Raw genomic sequence first — 20357 nt, forward strand, 5'->3', positions numbered from 1 at the left:
AAAGTAAAATGCCCTGTCATAATTTAAAACACGAGGTATTGACGTGCTCTAAAACTACTGTATTGTTTGTTTATATTTTATAAACACTACACTTGAAAGCTTGAGTCTTTCAATTAAAAAGTAACTGTCCATTGCACGAATATTTGCAACAGGGACAATTTTAGGGTTAAGAAAGTCAACTAATAACACTTCGTCGCTGTCTGTCTTTATAAACACTACACTTGGAAGTTGGAGGAGGTATTGTGGCCCCGGCAAATTTACTACCGGGGCCACTCCACTGTGCAGTCCATATTTAGGTGTATCAGATATTAAACAACGGTGACAGTTGATGCCCAATTTTTTAATTATATTGTTGGCGCTGTAAAAAATTGTGTTCCGGGCACACCACACTACGCAGTCCATACCCTTTTTTGGTGGAATTCTGACCCGTGGAGGGTTTTTTAATTATATTGTGGCCTCTGTACCAAATTGTGTACCGGGGCCACCACACTATGCAGTCAAGATAGATAGATGCGTATCATAGATAAAGTACATTCAGTGGTGTGCGGCAAATTGAAAAATATTCAAAATGCACTGACATTATCAAAAACAAGAGGTTTTCACACGCTGAAACTCCAACATGTATATGATGGAGAGGATGGAGGAGCAGCCGTATGTGCAGTGTAATGCAGACCTGTTGAAGGTTTTTTGTATATTTTATTGTGGTGCCCAGTGCCCACTACTCTACGCAGTCCAGATACTATTTTTGGGTGTAATTCTGACCTGTTGAAGGTTTTCTATATATTATATTGTGGTGGCCAGTGGCCAGTCCTCTACGCAGTCCAGATACTATTTTTGGGTGTAATTCCGAACAGTTGAAGGTTTTCTATATATTTTTTATTGTGGTGCCCAGTGCCCACTACTCTACGCAGTCCAGATACTATTTTTGGGTGTAATGCAGACCTGTTGAAGGTTTTCTATATATTTTTTATTGTGGTGCCCACTACTCTACGCAGTCCAGATACTATTTTTGGGTGTAATTCTGACCTGTTGAAGGTTTTCTATATATTATATTGTGGTGGCCAGTGGCCAGTCCTCTATGCAGTCCAGATACTATTTTTGGGTGTAATTCAGACCTGTTGAAGGTTTTCTATATATTATATTGTGGTGGCCAGTGGCCAGTCCTCTATGCAGTCCAGATACTATTTTTGGGTGTAATTCAGACCTGTTGAAGGTTTTCTATATATTTTTTATTGTGGTGGCCAGTGGCCAGTCCTCTACGCAGTCCAGATACTATTTTTGGGTGTAATTCAGACCTGTTGAAGGTTTTCTATATATTTTTTATTGTGGTGCCCAGTGCCCACTACTCTACGCAGTCCAGATACTATTTTTGGGTGTTATGTAGACCTGTTGAATGTTTTCTATATATTATATTGTGGTGGCTAGTGGCCAGTCCTCTATGCAGTCCAGATACTATTTTTGGGTGTAATGCAGACCTGTTGAAGGTTTTCTATATATTTTTTATTGTGGTGCCCACTACTCTATGCAGTCCAGATACTATTTTTGGGTGTAATGCAGACCTGTTGAATGTTTTATATATATTATATTGTGGTGGCTAGTGGCCAGTCCTCTACGCAGTCCAGATACTATTTTTGGGTGTAATTCTGACCTGTTGAAGGTTTTCTATATATTATATTGTGGTGCCCAGTGCCCACTACTCTACGCAGTCCAGATACTATTTTTGGGTGTAATTCTGACCTGTTGAAGGTTTTCTATATATTATATTGTGGTGGCCAGTGGCCAGTCCTCTACGCAGTCCAGATACTATTTTTGGGTGTAATTCTGACCTGTTGAAGGTTTTCTATATATTATATTGTGGAGGTTAGTGGCCAGTCCTCTACGCAGTCCAGATACTATTTTTGGGTGTAATTCTGACCTGTTGAAGGTTTTCTATATATTATATTGTGGAGGTTAGTGGCCAGTCCTCTACGCAGTCCAGATACTATTTTTGGGTGTAATTCAGACCTGTTGAAGGTTTTCTATATATTTTTTATTGTGGTGCCCACTACTCTACGCAGTCCAGATACTATTTTTGGGTGTAATGCAGACCTGTTGAATGTTTTATATATATTATATTGTGGTGGCTAGTGGCTAGTGGCCAGTCCTCTACGCAGTCCAGATACTATTTTTGGGTGTATTTCAGACCTGTTGAAGGTTTTCTATATATTATATTGTGGTGGCTAGTGGCCAGTCCTCTATGCAGTCCAGATACTATTTTTGGGTGTAATTCTGACCTGTTGAAGGTTTTCTATATAATATATTGTGGTGGCCAGTGGCCAGTCCTCTACGCAGTCCAGATACTATTTTTGGGTGTAATTCAGACCAGTTGATGGGTTTTTAATTGTATTGTGGGGAACACTCCTCTACGCAGTCCAGAAAGGTACCTCGTTGCAAGGTTTTGTACTAAAAAAAAAAAAATATTGTGAGGTGTTAGGTGTTCAGAATAGCCTTTAGACTAGTGGAAATTATTTTTATTGGATGTTATTGAGGTTAATAATAGCTTAGGAGTGAAAATAAGCCCAAAAACTTGATTTTTTTTAACTTTTTATGCTTTTTTCAAAAAAATCCGAATCCAAAACCTTAAATCCGAACCAAAACCTTTCGGCAGGTGTTTTGCGAAACAAATCCGAACCCAAAACATCGAGAAAATCCGGATCCAAAACACAAAACACGAGACCTCAAAAGTCGCCGGTGCACATCCCTAATTTATTTTGCATGTTAAAAAGCTCTACTAAATTTATTTTTGCTGTGAGTCCAAGACCAAAGTGGCATAATCCAATCGGGACTCACAGGTTTCACATTTCTCTACCAAGATCTGCGGTGACCATGCAAGAAGCTGATTCCAACTCACTTTGTAAGAGCTGCCTCAATTTATGCAATAGAGCAGAGATATCTTGCCTTTACACAAACTGCACAGCAAAATTTGTAACAGGCTCATAGAGCATACTTTTAAATCTGTACTCCGGGAGATCGTAGTACAGATCACGTGACAGAGAATAGGAGGGGGTGTGATGACATCATTACGTCACTATAGCCCCGCCCCTACCATAAAATACAGAAATACAAGGTATTGAATATGGGGGGGCAGAGCTTGATGATGTGATTAAGCCCCACCCTCTGCTATTCAATACTGTGAATTTCGGCATTTTACAGGGTCTGGTAGGTTTGCCTACTCTTCCAGGAGTCTGGGAGGACTCCCCAAAATTCCCGAGCCTCCCGAAAATTTTGGGAGAGTAGGCAAGTATGTCATAGAGGCACTATCCAAGTCTTTGTGAGTAACTTGTAAAGTTATTTGTGTAAACATTTGCACCCACCATTCTCATATGAGTCTGGGTAGACTTGTTTACTCCCTTCTTTCAGGTAAGGTTTATTTTTACTTGAGTTGTCCATCACTGTTACCTGTTTTATAAATTTCACCCTAAAATAGTCTAGAGGGGTGTTGGATATTAGAAATTGATTGGCAAAATGATTGCTGAGAGTATACTTTGGAGACATTTACAGGTTGCCTAAAAATGTTGCCATCTTGATTCCTGTGCTGGAAAAAAACCTATATCATGACCTGTAAATATGCTCATGCAAACGTGTGTATCAGTAGCTAAAACCAAGTTTTATTTATCAGGCACAAATGATATATGGGACAATATATCTATTGTAGATTATAAACTCACCAAGGAGTATTGTAACAATACAAGGACAGTAGGGCCAAGTGCTTTTGTACAGGTCACAGCTGTCATGTTAGTAATGTGTAATAAGTGTATATTACTTCTGATAATAAATACATATTCTTAATGAACACTGAGGGGATGAGCTCAGAACTCACTGATTATAAGTGTGCCCTTCCATATTGACAAATATGGTGGAAGGACACATACATTTATACACATAGGTATTAATGGCTGTAAACAGCTGTACACAAACATAATTACATGTATACATATAATTAGACACATACACCTGTGTCCCCTGCCTTCTCTTCATGTGACAGGAATCTCACAGGTGGTGAAGGACCATGTGACCAAGCCTACAGCAATGGCTCAGGGACGCGTGGCTCATCTGATTGAGTGGAAGGGCTGGAGCAAGCCCAGTGACTCTCCTGCTGCTCTAGAGACACACTTCAACTCATACTCACACCTGAGTGAGGGAGAACAGGAGGCCAGGTTTGCTGCAGGTAAGAAAGTTGAAAAGCATTAGATGGGAAAGTATAAAAATGAATATTTGACTCACTCTCTTTCTCCTGACTGTTCCTGTCTTCCCTATTGTTTTCTTCATTTTTTTCTCATGTTCCACTGCTCTTGCGACTGATGTCACGCCATTCATGGGAGCACGCTCTACTCTCTCTCTGGGAATTTCCCACTTTCTGTATTTTGCTCATCTTGTTAAAAACCATGTCATTCATGCACTTGTCACATAACTTCCATGTCCATCACCCTTCATCTCCAACCATAACATATTTTTGCTGTTGATTTATGCCTGTGGTGATTATTTTCTCATCATTACTGCTCTTATTTTTTTTCCTGCATTTATTCCTTGGTATCTGATCCTGATCACCCTTTGCTTTCTCTGGAATGATGCCTCCTTTTGCCATTTCTTGGCTTCTTGCTTTCTTAAATCATGTGCTACTACTTCCTCTATCGCTCTCTGCTGTTCCCGTGCCTCTTCTGTCTCCATTTTTCCTGTATCACCAGGAGTAGCTGAGCAATTTGCTATAGCAGAAGCTAAACTACGTGCCTGGTCATCAGTCGATGGTGAAGATTCCACAGATGATTCATATGATGAGGAGATGCAGCCTATGGACCATTCCCAGCCTGCAGGTGTGTGTATGTTATTTATATATATATATTATAGATATTATATAGTTAGAGATATACATTTATTTAAACCTAGAAATAAATAAACACACCATTCTATTTTGGCAGACCCTAAAGGGGCCTGGGCCTTACACAAATTTGGGTGTGGTTGTGTTGTGATAAATATATATATGTATATATATATTATTTATTATTATTATTATTAGTTTCAATTCATTAAGAAATTTCTTGGTTTTTGGAGAAATTTATACGTTTTTTTTTTTTTTATCACGGTACCATTAAACTGTTTTGAAATTTGAATCAACACTTTGACAATGTCATAACTTATTTTTATACCATGTAACTGTTCTATTCATCATACTTTACATTCATTGAAGAATCCTCCATTTGCAGAAATTACAACTTTGCAGACGTTTGGCATTCTAGCTGTTGGTTTTTAAGATATTTAGGGGGTATTTGTAACCACGATTTCTGTAGCTCTTCTCAGAGGTGGCACTGGCTTTTAGGGCATTTTCCCTGACTTACAGTGAAGTTTAACCCTCCAAGAGCTGAGTACGCTCAGGGCCGGATTAAGGGAATGGAGGCCCCTGGGCTAAGGGGGCCTCCATTCCCCCGTGAGGGCCCCCCCCCCCGTGATCGGAGCCGCCCGCAACCTTCCCCCCCCCCCCCCCCCCCCGTGATCGGAGCTGCCCGCGCCCCCCGTGATCGGAGCTGCCTGAGCTGCCCGCGCACTCCCCCCCAGCACTTACCCCCTTCTCCGGCGCGCTGTACTCTCTTTACTGAGGAGATCTCGTGAGAGTGAGACTCACGAGATCTCCTCAGTAAGGAGACTACAGCGCGCCGGAGAAGTACTGCAGGGAAAGTGCTCAGCAGCACTGATCGCGCCGGGGGCGCCCCCGCCCCCGACCAATCAATACTGCTGCTGAGCACTTTCAAGGGCCCCCTGGATGCCATAGGCCCCTGGGCTGTAGCCCAGTTAGCCCTATGGTTAAGCCGGTCCTGAGTACGCTTGAGATCTGGCAATTGTGTTGGCCAATCCATCAAAGACAGTACTCCGGATCCTTGTTTCTTAACCAGTTTGTGTTTGCATAGCTTAAATGTGTGCTTCGGATCATTGTGCTGCTGCATACTGAAATTTGCACCAAGTCTAATGTCTGTGTTCCCATTTTAAACTTTTTTTTCCAAATTGATAGTTTCAAATATGGCTTTTTACTTTGCAACTCTGTTTATAAGGCCAGTATTCCAGAGTCCTCTTTTTACTGTTGGAGATGACACTGGTATTTGGCATTTACTATTTAAGGAAGCCGCTAAACTTAGGACCTGAAAGGCCTCTGTTTCTTAAACTGCAGACTCTTTTTCTGTCCTCGTTAGATCCAGTTTGCCCCTTTTCTCTCGAGACGGTAGTGGACACCTGTGTATGAAATCTTCAGTTTATTGGCAATCTGATGCATGGAATAGTATTCATTTCTCAAAACAACAATAGACTTTATGTGTTACTTGAGAACGCTGTCTTGTTTTGCCCATTTTGGACCCAAAACTAGGACACTGGAGCAATGGCTGCTGAAAATAGTCATTTGCAACAATAGCAATGTCTTAACTATATTTTTAAATCAATTTAATGCAACCTTGATTAAAGAGTCATCAAAAACCAAGACTTTTCTTAGTGATTCCAATGTGTGTATATATGTATGTGTATATATATATATATATATATATATATATATATATATATATATATATATATATATATATATATATATATATATATATATATATATATTTAATATAGCTCTAGAGAGAGTGATTATATGCCAGTCAAATTCTGAAACAACCTAGCTGCTAAGAATACTTTATACTAACTTTAAAAAAATCAACATACTTATTAGATGAGGCACACTATTACTACACAAGCTCTTAAATGTGTTTTTTTAAGAGCGGCAATCTCAGCTTGCGTTTAGGAAGGACCATGGTGACTTCAACAGAATGCCAAAGGTGAAAGCAGAAGTTGTTATGAACAGTTATCCCAAAATGTTGGCCAGCTATCATCCTTTTCCAAGCAACTACCAAATCCTGCATTATACCAATTAGTATTCATTTTGACAAAAATAAGTATATGCTTATTTCTATTAATTGGTAAATATTTAGTATAATTGTACATTCAGGTAAACAGCATGTATATAGTCAAAGCAGCAGATACGTAACCTTCAGGCAGAAGCAGCTGTGAGATGTCTCTATCTGTATGTGACTGAAGTCTCTGTTTCTCATCTCTGTAGATCTCCTGAGCCCAGTACAGAAGGATTTGGTGTCCTCACGTATATGCTGCTGTGATAGTGACTCCTCGCGCACCCTGTCTCCTGAGACTCTGTGCTCCAGTCTGTGTAGCCTAGACGAGGAACAGCTGCTCTTGGGGTCTCCAGCTCAGTTGATCGAAGAGTCTTTGCTAATCAAACCTCAGTCAGTTCTAGGTACCTACGATCGTCTCCAAGATCTGGAATGTGAGGACTCTTCCTATTCCATGTCATTCTCCGAGTCCTGTTTAAGTCCCAGTGAGGACGAGCTGATTTCTTTCCGTCCTATGCGTCGAGGGTCTGGGGTGCTCTCTTTGTGTAGGAAGGGCTCAGATGTGGTGTCTTCTGGGGTGGTATCATTAGATGAAGATGAAGAAGACCAACCCTGACCTATAGTCACACTACCATACTCTCATCTGCCCAGTTTTCATTTTTTTTAATCAATTGGTTTCAGAAAATCATGGACTAACCAGAGGGCATTAACTCAGTCAACAATGATTTCTCTTTTTAGGATGTTCAATCTCATTTATTATTGACTATACCCACATTGAATTTTTCTCTTTTTTAGTATTTGTACTTTGTCTTTTCATTCACTATTTATTTTCACCCCATTTAAGACTAACTCAACTCAAAATTATGTTGCATTCTTAAAATAAATATGTTGTGTACCACAAGTTACTGTAAGACCTGATGATATAGTCCCTCTGCCTGAAATTACCATCATATAACTGTTGCTGCTTTTTCACAGGTAGTTTCAGAAGGACTGACACTCCTTAGCAACTTCTGTAACCATGGGAACAAACTACACGGCTCTTGATTATTTCCATGCCTGCCGAGGTTGCAGAAGAGTGTCAGTTCTTAAGAAACCATATGGAAAACGGCAGCAACAGAGATGTTCTGCATTTTAAGCCAATGATTTCAGACAGAAATCCTATGTTAAGAAAGTAACAAATAATTTATGAGTGGAGTTATTTTAAATATCTACGATTTTTTTTTTTTTAATTCCCTTCCTTTTTTGTTTCTTTTTTAATCACAATTAATTGCCTGTTTTATCTGTCTGAAGCATTTGGTCTATTTTGCATGATCCTTGCCTTGTGGCACCACGCTGGTTCAGTGGAGGGCCCTTAAGCTGTTGTCTGCATGTCTTGCACCCCACTTGATGCCACCTCCCACTGAAGCCACCTCCAGCCTGTTTTTTGTGTTGGTGGTGGGATTCCGGGTTGGGGGACAGTGGCAGCACGGCTTGTCCCTGTCATATCCTGGATCTTTTTGCATCTCTGTGGTTCCCTCTGCACCACAGATTCCAGGCACAAGATTGAGGAACATTCGGTATGTTATGGATTCTGTGAAATTAGTGCAGCCTCAGGACTGTAAAAGGACTTGTGGAGCTCCGGTGACACTGTGGAGACCCTCCTCCCTGTGATGCTCTGCGGGCGCATGCTGTGTGCAGGGGAAACCCTTCTTTTCTAGAGTTTTGTACTTGTCTGTTTGCTGCTCTTGAAAGGTCTTGTGCGGTAACATCAAAAGTTTGTAACTCATTTTCCTGCGTCTATGAAAATACATGACCGGCTGTGTATATATAAATATATATATATATATATATATAAAATGCAAAAGTTGAAGTTGCCTTTATTATACTGAGCTGGGTTAACCATTTATTGACAGCGAGGGGCTTTTCTACAAATCAGCAGGGAACATAAATATACACAAAGACTATAATTTACAAGTCTCAACATATTTTTCCAGGTCTGTGCATACACAGTTACATGCCCCAGTGAACAATTGTATGGTCCATCTTTGCATCTGATGTGTACAATCAATGATGTTTTGAAGGTGGAACTCAGTCCACGTTTAACACAAGTAAACACATCATCCCAAAAAGCATACTATATTCATACATACATTTTATTTGGTTCCATACCCTCATTCAATTAAACATTTTAGTGTTTCACCAACTGTATTGCTTGCCTGACCCTTTTTATATTTCAGATAGACTTGAAAGTAAGGAGACATCAGGATGTGTTTATTTCATGTCAAATATTTTAGTTTCCTCTTTTAAAAAATATGCTGCATACTTGTGAAAGAACTTAAGTGAAGTTATTGAAAAAGTGATTATTCATACCAATTGTGATGTGATGTGCATTTCAGGTATATTTGCATAGATATAAAGCCTTGGTGCCCCAAGAAAAGGAACACCTTTATTTATGGGCAGTCTCCATTCATTTCTCATCATCTAAATTTTCCATCACACAAAGAGAAATCTGTATTTGTGGGTGGGATTCAGCACATCATTGTGTTTACCCACAAGAACACCTATTTGCTTTATTATTATTATTTATTTATATATATAGCACCACCTTATTATGCAGTGCTGCACAGAAAAGCTGAAAATAAGAGCCACAAATTCATGAAAGTATATTATACACTATTCTTTGTCAGATTTTACTGTGTCTTATTTACACAGCTTAAAACAGCTGAGGGACAGCACAATATCCTCTTTAGTGGTTTCAATCACAGGAACCATCTAGATTTCCGCTAAAGCAGTTTATTGAGAAAGATAGCAATAGCCACCTACAAAATACATTAGTCTTGAAAAAGTCAATACATAGGACTAAACGGATTGGATTGAAGCACACATACTCATTCCCAAGTCTAACCTATACAGGCCACCATACCAGGAACCCAGGTGCTTTCCACCTGATCCACTTGGCCGATACAGTGACAACTGGCTGTTGGAAGAAGAGGATCAGAGAACAGAAGGAACCAGTGGCTCCTGTCTCCAGGACACCTGTAACATAGTTAGGGAAAGAGGTTAAGAATAGATTTCAAGTATTTCTCGCTGATCAGTTCCTTATTACTACTGTAAAGCTTCACATGCAATATATTTTACCTTTAAAATAGCTACACCTGGATGAGTGACATAATATCACTCATCCAGTGTTTTTAACGCTCCCACGGCATCCCAACACGAAATGCCAGCTGCTGACATGAAAGAGTAGCAAATACAAAGTGGAAGTTGCTCAATCAATTTATAGGCTCGTAGCAGGTGCTTGAAAGGGTGGGGGTTATCCTTAAAATAACAAACATACAGAAAATTCCCCTAGAACACTGCTATAGACAGCAAAAGATCTGTCATTTCTACTGTAAATAAAAATGCAAAAGCCTTAGTTGCACACATTTGAAAATGTATGTTAAAGCCACCCGCCACTCCACGGCGATTTTGCTAATAGGGTGTGTCGAAGTCAGCAAATTGGATAAAATCATTTCAATTAAAATCGAGCAAACTTGGTTGTCTTTGTCTGAAAAGATGCGTATAGCACGCTACGGCGTGGAAGGGCGTACACAGCCGCAACACGTGGCAACAACAGTATTTAGGCTTTTACATACATTCGCACCAACACACACATTTGTAAAATAGTACACATTAATGGTAGTTGCAACACAGTTATTTATGTCGAAATATAGTAGTGTTTATGTGTAATATTATAAGTTTATATGCATATCAGTAGAACATATGGTACAGGTTGAAGGAATCATGTCATGTGTGGTATCATATTAATCCCCTTTACATTTGCGACTGTCCGGTTCACTCTGCGAATCGCAGAGTGCATACGGAAGTTATTAATGTTAGGGAATTATAGACTATTAAGACTATGGGCTAGATTTACTAGGCTGCGGGTTTAAAAAAGTGGGGATGTTGCCTATAGCAACCAATCAGATTCTAGCTTTCATTTATTTAGTACCTTCTACAAAATGACAGCTAGAATCTGATTGGTTGCTATAGGCAACATCCCCACTTTTTCAAACCCACAGCTAAGTAAATCTAGCCCTATGAATCTTGGCGGAAGATCGGAGCAATATCCCCTGGAGGGATGACCCCCACCTTTGGATTCTTTAGGTTGAACTAGCCAATGATCGACAACCCCCTCGTGCCTTCCTGAAACCTGGACCAATAGAAGCAAGCTATACCATCTGCATTGTTTACTGTATCTCTGTGTGCATATAAGCAGCAGCTCCTCATCTAGTGTTCAGTCACCTTGACCACAGACTTCAGATTTGAATGGCTGTACACTGGATCCAGAGCGCCTGCGATAAGTAACGGCTGTACTTATTATTATTTCGCTTAAATATATTCTGCTACTTTTTGAGAATAAATCTTTGTGCGTTGGAAACACAAATCGAGATTCGACAATCGTTATTGGATAGCGACAAAACGCTCTTAACAGGTGGTCCTAAAAAGAGTAACAGTCAGCAGCTACTTCCATATTTAGCTGCTAGCTGCTGCTCCTCCTCCATGCTAGTTACACTGGAAGTGTGGCCTTAGTTATGATGTCACAGCCAAATGCCACACTTCCCCTCCCACACATCCCGTCTGCTAAAGTAAGCTGCGTGGGTGGGGGTGCAGCGTGAAGGGAAGTGCCACTTCCTACACTGCTTAAGGACAATGTTTAAATATTGTTCACTTATTCAATAGAAAATACTTTTGGCTAATGTCATTTAAATAACCACCATTTGAGTCAATTTATCATGATACCCCTTTGATTCAATTTAGCATGACACAAGTTTGTCCTGACACAGAATACTCACCTATAGACAACCCGTTTTATACTTCATACAATTGCTCAGTGTAGGGTCCAATGTTGTGTTCAGCAGGTGAAGTGTTCTCGAGTCAGCTTCACACTTGAATAGAAGTGGCTTATTCAATCACAACACATTCAGAAGCAGAGAAGTACCCAAAGTGTTCACTTTTTTGTGAGCTCTATCTAGAGTAGTTAGGATTACCACACAAGTAAAAATAAAAGGTAGAAGTAGGTGCATAATTATTTATACTCATGTACAACAATAAATAAAGTAAATCAAACGCTGTCTTAAAACTCCTAATGCCCAAAATAAAAAAATACAATTTAAAATACTTAATTTCATTTGGTGTATGCAGAAAAAATCTCTATCTTCTTGTTTTCCATATATTCAATCCAACTCAATAGACATGAAATACAAAAAACAATAGTATAATTCTGTGACATAACATAATAATCATATGAAACCAAATTAAATTATATGTATTGAATTTTTCACACTTTTGGTCTGAGTAATTAAGGTGAACAAAGTATATAAAAGGAGTAACTTTGCACTTGGGCAAAACCATGTTGCATTGGAGAGGGAGGTAAATTTAAATTATGGGGACAGATTTATAGCTGGGGTAGGGCATGACCTACATCAACTTTAAATTTCAGTGTAAAAATAAAACTATTAAGTATTTGTGTGCTACATGAAAAAACAGCCAATATTTAATTTATGTGCAAAATAATAAACTAATTTGCATCCCTTGCATTGTAACATGGTTTGACCATTAGCAAACTTACTTTTTTTTGGCTTTGCTCTCCTTAATGACTCAGGCCCTGTGTGTTCATAAAGCATTCCAATAGGATACCCACAATGGTAGTCAGCTTACAATATATTTTCTTTCTTAAGTGTCCTTAAAGTGATCAGCCTTTATATTGATACAAAGTACACCATATTTCCAAACTTTGAGCCCCCTGATGGTAGCGAACTTACAGGAACCTTGAATTCTGCCTTCAATAAATTTCTTTATGATAGACTGAGGTTCCTTACTTGGAATAGGAGTGTCTTAAATCCTCTTCATAAAGCACATAGTAAATAGAAATAAAAAAATATCTAGCAAATACTGACTTGATTATATATACATATTAATAAAACAAATTAATATAAAGATAACATTAAAATTATAGGTAATAAATTATATTCATCACAATATTATCAGGAGAATAATTGTTGTAAAAAAAGCATAAAGCACAATTGATTACATTAATATTTAATATTACAAATTCTGCCACCGAAGGTTCATCTAAATTCCAAATGGTAAATATCTCATCCTTATGACCATTATGCATCCCAAAAACATGAGGTCAAAGATATATATTGAGAGATGAATGGTAAGTTGCGCTGTATCCAAAAAGTACTCAAAATGCCTCTCTTAGGAGCTGAGATATGCATTTTGCAGTGTCAATGAGAGGTCCGGTAGTTGTAGAGCGCCGTATAGATGAAGCCACTTGGCTTTGTGATTTCTTTGTTTTAGGTGTTTATCGTGTCCTGACCAGGTGGAAAAAGTACCATACTTTCTATGCTGATTCATACAGTTATATCAAATATTCAATGGATAATTTAAATTGTATCCTAAATTATGACATATGTATCTTCTCGAGCAATATGGTTAGGAACAAATCTCCACAATAATCACAAGCTGACGCGTTTCTCCGCATTTAGTCATGGTTTCATTAGAAGCATATGAGTTGCATTTGTACACGGGGACTATTTAAATCCCCTATTACCAATCTGTGTAGAGCATTAATTAGTGACAAGCTGTTCATATTGGCACAATCCAAATAGTGCAAATGTTAAGAAAACCATCAATTTTATTATCAAGCCAGGATAATAAAATTATTTTAAAATTAAGGACTGTTATACACATGTCACAACTAATATAACTAAATATGCATATCAGAATTTTGATTATTCAACAGTTACATACATAGTATATTTGCAGATAAATAAAAGTATTTTTATATATAATATATAATAATCTGCTTGACCAAATTTATTAATATCAGTATTTTACATATAGATACTGACACAAAAAGAACAATCGCAGAGAGAAAGAAAGAGGGAGATGTCATTAAGGAGAATTGATAAACATTGAAAAGTGTGTCAACTCTCCAAAGCTCCAATGACTGCAGATAAACCTTTCTGATGAAAGACCACACTTCAACAAAACACCAATGTAAATATAAATAATGTAATTTCAGCACTGTCATGAAGTTTAATATATAAAATGTAAAGATAATAAATAAAATAAATATTATACTTATACTCAACAATTTGTGATGTGAATGTTGAGGATCACATTCAAAAGATCATTTCTCTCCAAGAATGTCCTTATTTTTCCAACATGTAAGATGGAAAATGTAGGAAAAACATAGTGTAATATAGTCCATAAATAAGAATTCAACACCTTAACCCGTGTTTATATAAAATACAAATAGTGAACCAAAGATCCAATAGACGTTTCTGACGATCTCCAGGAAGTAATAGTGTCTTTCCACCACAATTGTTGCCCTTTTAGTAATACATTTTAAGTATTAAGCGCTTTTTATACTTCCCTGATTCCATTCACTCCCAATAGACTCCACCAATGTAATTTTGTGTGGACATAAATTAAAAAGAAAAAAAATTAAGGATCTAAGGCATTATCTTCTTAATTTTTGTTTGTTTTTAATGCATGAAAAAACACCCACAATATATAATGAAACAGACATATATCCAAAGACAAAGTTACTAGTCTTCCTTTCAGAATAGAGGTTTCAATATTGCAATGATGACGTATAAAGATGGAACTCTCGGAATACTGTAGTCGTCTGGTGTCAATTCCACTAGATGCACAGACTGACAAGAAGACCCTGCACCCCACTCTCCAACGCGCTTCGACTGTAGAACTCTGGTCTTTTTCAAGGTGGCCTCAACATTCACAGCAAATTGTTGGGAATAAGTATAATATTTATTCTATTATCTTTAGATTTTATATATTCATCAAGGTTCATGGTAGCTTTGAAATTCCTTTATTCATATTTATACCAAAGTAAGAAATGTGTTGCAAATTTCTTGCAATGATACAGTGTTACAGCATTATTCAGTTAAAACACATATTAAAAATAATACTAAAAATGCTATAAGGAATGACATACACAAGTGTCTTAAAGAGAAAGTAATGGATATGTACCAAAAGTTACATATTGATTCAATATATAGATTTTGATACAAAAAAAAAACCAACAAATTGATGAATGTTCAAACTGACCCATATAGATTAGCAAAACTCTGAGTAAACCTGTTACCAAGCACTGTACCAAGTATCTAATGTACAGGTTGTGTCAAATGTGACCCATAAAGTTGTTTTTCATGTTCTTTTAATTATTTAAGAGAAAAATAAGGCTCCATTGAGCATTTTTTTTAGGTTAAAGAAAAGAAAAAGGTTAAATTTATGAAGGACATGTACATTCCCATCTGGGCCTGCAAATCACAAATGGTCGCACAAAATGTTTGCACAGAGTGCAAGATAGGCCCATGTGCACATAAATAAATGTGTTGCTTGTTTTCATATTGCAGCAGTTTGTAATCACATGCCACAAGCTTGTGTCATACTTGTTATGATTCTTCAGCGCGGGGTAGCATGTGAAGTATTCAGCAAAACACATTGATAAGCAGATAAGTTACCACTTTGTGAGCAGGGCTGGCGGATCGTGCTAAGCGCAGGCGGAGAGCTCCTCGCTTGTGGGGCTCCACCCCAGCTCTGGCAAAATATTTTGTTTCCATGCGGGTGGGCAAGTCGGCGGTTGCCATTCCACCTTACAGAGTAAGTGCGGAGGCATAGGAGTAAGTGTGGGGGTAGGATTGAGCTGTGCATGCGCAGTGCAGCGCCAAATGAGACTTCAGAGCACATTGACTGACCCCTGGCAAGGAGGCTTCACTTAACCTAATTGGCCCTGTTTGTGAGCTCTACCTAGAGTAGTTAGGATTACCACGCAAGTAAAAGGTATGAATGAGTGCAGAATGCATTGTACTTTTGAACACATGTAGAATGTATTGATAGACCGTAAACAACAACTGCAGGTGTGGCATCTTTTCTGTCACTGGGTGTACTATTCAAGATAACATTACAATTAGGAGGAGGCTGATTAAAAAAGAGCTTGTCAGAGAAATATCATCTTGACAGAGGGAGAAAATCGCTGATAGAAAACGTTGCCAAGTTGAAATCAATGAAAAACACAGTGATTAAACAGCTCAAATCAAACATTTTATTAGCTTTTTTTATCTGAAATGTTTCAGCCTGGAGAAAAGTGCTCTCATTGAGCTTCAGTGATTTTCCAGAGTACTGCTGAGAGACAGTCGCTGGGTAATAGCCCTTACTCTCTCCTATGTACAGAGAGCTTAAATCCACCTTATAATGTCAAGTAAATATTAACACTTTAATCTTATGCAAATGTATATTAATGTTACTATGATCTGCACTCCCTTAACAAGTACAAGGTCATACTCTGAGACTTAGTTACAGTTAATTATTTACAGTTAATTTCAGTTAATTGTTATAAAGTATGCTCTACCCCTCCCCCTCCCCCTTTGGGCATTTTCCCAATTTTCTTACATCATGCAATCAGAATGCATTTACTTGGGAATTCTGCTGGTTAACACACAGTACTCTGTAATGTCAAATAAAAACATCAATTCTGAAGTTTTGTCTTTATTATTTACAAGAAAGCAAGCAACAATTGATGATATAACTTTTGCCCTCTTTTGGTAAAATACACCTAATTAAACCAGTTGTTTTCAGAGGTCACATAATTAATTGGTTGCAGTCATCTGAAAATGTTGTAATGGATTTGAAAAGAAATATACCTGCCCAGGAGATGACACACGATTAGTGCATTTCCAAAATGTTACCTATATTTTACAAGAAAGAATGTTGAAAACTCATAGAATGGGGCAGATTCAAGTCTAAAAAAAAATGCTGCATTGTGTCCCGAAACGGCTGCAAGATACTACGTGAGGATTTTTTTTTCAATGTAAGTATCGCTGACTTTTGCCTGCGCCCCATAGAGGTGCGAGCAAAAGTATGCATTACTTTTTACCGTATAAACAGTAATGAAGTGGAAAAAGATTCCTCGACCTGGATTTAACTTTTTGAGCTCAACACTAAACTCTAATGTGTCTGCCTTTAAAGACAATGCCATTTTAAATTTCCCCTGCAAAGTCGGTGAATTTCGGGCACTTGCAAAATTTGCAGTTTAATACATTTACCCCCTGCTATGCTAAACAGTGTACTTAATCTCAGTGGACCAGACCTTTGGCTTTGATATGGACTTCGATTTTTGTCTTCCAGTAGACCAGACTTTTGATAGTGATCCAGAACACAATCTCTACCTCTTTCTGTATTAGACCCCTGGCTTTGAATTTGACCATGATATATACTTGCCCTCAAACACTTGTATGGTACAATACTCATTGTTTCCAGTGCATACTACTTATTGGACAGTGATTAGATTCTGAAATACAGTGTACCATTGTCATCAGCGACTTACACCTTTCTCGAATAAGCACCAATACAATATTGTTCCAGACCTGCTGTTAGAAAGATCTATACTTGTTATTTTAAGGCCACCAGCCACTGGGGTCCATCTCCTAAGTTACAACCAGTACATAATCATTACACAAGGTTTTATTGATCTGTACTGATGACACAAAATCTATGCACACAGTTGCAGAAATTATGTACTAAATGGATAGTGGACCATTGATGAAAATAGTTTGTCTTGATAAGCTGCATCTATGCTTTGTCACCAATTTGTAAAATAAAATAGTTGGCATAGATTTTGCTTTTTCAGTATAGAGATGTATTATCCCTTTGTCAACCTCAGTTAAAGCTTTACTATCTGTGAATTCAACCGAGTGAAAGCAACTGAGCTTTTATAGATTATCTGTCTCTTAACTCTTTCACTGCCATGGTTTTATCTCTAACATCTGCTCGTTATTGCTTCCAGGTAACCACAAATATAGGAAATGCATCTTGTATGCAACTACCTTTTTCCCTGATCATGACACTTTCCACTCCTAGCCCCAGGGTGATCACTCCCAGAGACAGTCAAATGCTGTAATCATGTCACCCAAATGGAGGTGATTCTACTCCCTGTTGACGTGGAAAATCATGATGTGAGACAAAACCTAAAAAATACCCATATTTGGTATAATATAAATGTAAAAAGACACAGACTAATTTTACGGCTATAATACTAATGTAATAATAATGTAAAAAAAAGTGCGGAAATTTTAACGGACGGAATTGTTGATTAGTGTAAATGTAATATTTTTACGATATTGCATGCCTGTGGATTTGGCTGTATTTTTGAGAGTGTACGTGTGTTTAATGCTAGGTATGTTGTATTTATGAACTCTACACACTATAAAATGTATTATTTTTATTACTGGTTGGTATTTTGTGTCTTCCATCATGCCTGCATGTGGAAAAACAATGGTATTTGTCATTTTTACCGTTTTACAAGAAATGCAGGAAAATAGCATATACTACAGAAACATGGCTACTAGTTTTGAAATCCATAGGATGTTTCTTTCAGAAAATGTACTGTTTGAATTTCACAGTCTGTACTACATATATTATTGACGTATGCAAAAATATGAATATTGTTCAGGCTGCCTGTGGTTTAAAAAATTTGAACAGATCTCCAGCAATGTTATAGTGCACCTGTCACCTATACAATTTCATGGCTGTCATGTAGTTGGATAAAGCAATATACATCAGAAAACAGCCTATCCATTAACTGGGAAGGCCTCTTGAACACGTCACAAAGTGCTTCAGCAATGATTAGTTTATAATAGAAAAAGTATCTGTGTCCCTTCAAAAATCATTTTATATATATATATATATATATATATATATATATATATATATATATATATATAAACATACACAAAAGAAGTTTGTTTGTTTGTTGGCAAATTTCATCCACAGCCCTCAATGTGAAGCTGCCAAATCTGACAGTTATTTAGTATTGAAAAAGTAACCTATTCGAATACATAGTGACAACGCTACAAAGCGACAGAGCAACAAATATTAAAAACATCATTTTTTGGTTGTAAACAATTGTTTGAACGCTGGAAGGATACCTCGTGACAACACAACGATAATGCGACAAAGCAACAAATCTTATTTTCTAAGTAACATTTTTGACCGATTTACCAAATAGTTTTTCAATATATAAAAACTGCTACACATTACCAATTGGACCCCTGCAATGCTGTGTGACGCTGCTAGTTATCAATCATCATCATTTATTTATATAGCGCCAGGAAATGCATTAGCGCTTTACAATTGGGAACAAACGGCAATAAAACAATACTGGGTAATACATACAGACTGAGAGGTAAGAGGGCCCTGCTTAGTAAGCATACAATCTAGTTATCAATAACACCTTTTTCGTAATGGTCTTTTGAATATGTTTGTAAACTGTAGCAGGGTTGTCACATGAAAATGCACCCCCTCCCCATGTCACCTGAAATCTAATGTGAACAATTTCTCATGAATTAAAGGCCACTAATGCTTCCCAATTGCAATAAGCTGGATTTAAATTAAAAACAACTTCTAAAATGGTTGGGGAAATCATTAAATATGATAAAACTTGTTTATGAGCATAAAGGCTGTTAGATACCATTTGTGGTTGATGGTTAAACGATAAAAGTTATATAAATGTCTTTGTTGTGCGGGCTGTGTATGGCTATTACTTTATTACTACACATTACATTTCTTCCTGGTGCTACATATTTCCCAGAGTTCTATATGCTTCACAGACTTTCATAATGGACACTATTAACTGTTAACAATCAGCAGGCAGCTAATGAAGTTCGTTCTTTTTTATAGCCGATGTTATCAGTGATGTGCCTTATGATTTTGTATATATAAATTGTGTAAAAGTGTTTAAAAATACATCTTTGACATCAATTATTTAATTCATCCAGGATGTTGCAGTTACAAAGTAAGTGGGTAAAGGGAAGCAAACCCTTGTTTCTAGGGTAAATTAGCTCATGTTAGGAGGCATGTACTATATCTCTATGCATACAGCCTTTTTATTCTGTGTTATTGTTATTTTAAGCTCTTTTGCAGCTATATAGAAAGCCATCTCCATGGAGCTCTGAGTTGCACAGCTAGTATCTCATTAGTTTTGTAATTGGCCACATTTTTTTCTATTTTAGCTCATAAGATAAGAATAGAACGCTCAACTAGATGACTATTACACTATTCAACAAAGTTGTTTTCATCCTCCACAGTCAAACTTAACATTTTTCAGCATTTTCCAACTCAAATTCCATACGCTCTTTTTGTTCAATACCCATAATCATCAGAATATTATTTCCTACTGTCAAAACACAAAGACAGAATTAAATTTTACAAGTGATCTGTATACAAAGATAAATTTAAATTATTTAGCATCACAGGCTAGAGTACAGTATTTTCCTGATTTACTAAAGCCTGCAAATCCATTGAGAGATTTAATATGTATCCTCCTCATTGATTTATAAAAGTAGAAAAGTACAGGCAAAGGTTATTGGCTGAATAGAGTGAACGTGTAGGGGCAGGGTT

The 20357-nt window shown here is 37.5% G+C and overlaps 1 protein-coding gene across 2 annotated transcripts in view; it reads left to right on the forward strand.

The window, feature by feature from the left end:
* Window positions 1–8733, forward strand: part of FAM131A (family with sequence similarity 131 member A) — a 61447-nt gene extending 52714 nt beyond the window's left edge. For both annotated transcript variants that reach the window (XM_075202447.1, XM_075202448.1), the window contains 3 exons: window positions 4025–4207; window positions 4725–4850; window positions 7121–8733. In XM_075202447.1, the coding sequence (XP_075058548.1) occupies window positions 4025–4207; window positions 4725–4850; window positions 7121–7524 (713 nt within the window). In that variant the 3' untranslated portion in view covers window positions 7525–8733. The remainder of the gene's footprint in view (window positions 1–4024; window positions 4208–4724; window positions 4851–7120) is intronic.
* Window positions 8734–20357: the final 11624 nt, after the last annotated feature.

Source organism: Mixophyes fleayi, chromosome 3 (assembly GCF_038048845.1).
Source record: "Mixophyes fleayi isolate aMixFle1 chromosome 3, aMixFle1.hap1, whole genome shotgun sequence".
Lineage (NCBI taxonomy): Eukaryota > Metazoa > Chordata > Amphibia > Anura > Limnodynastidae > Mixophyes > Mixophyes fleayi.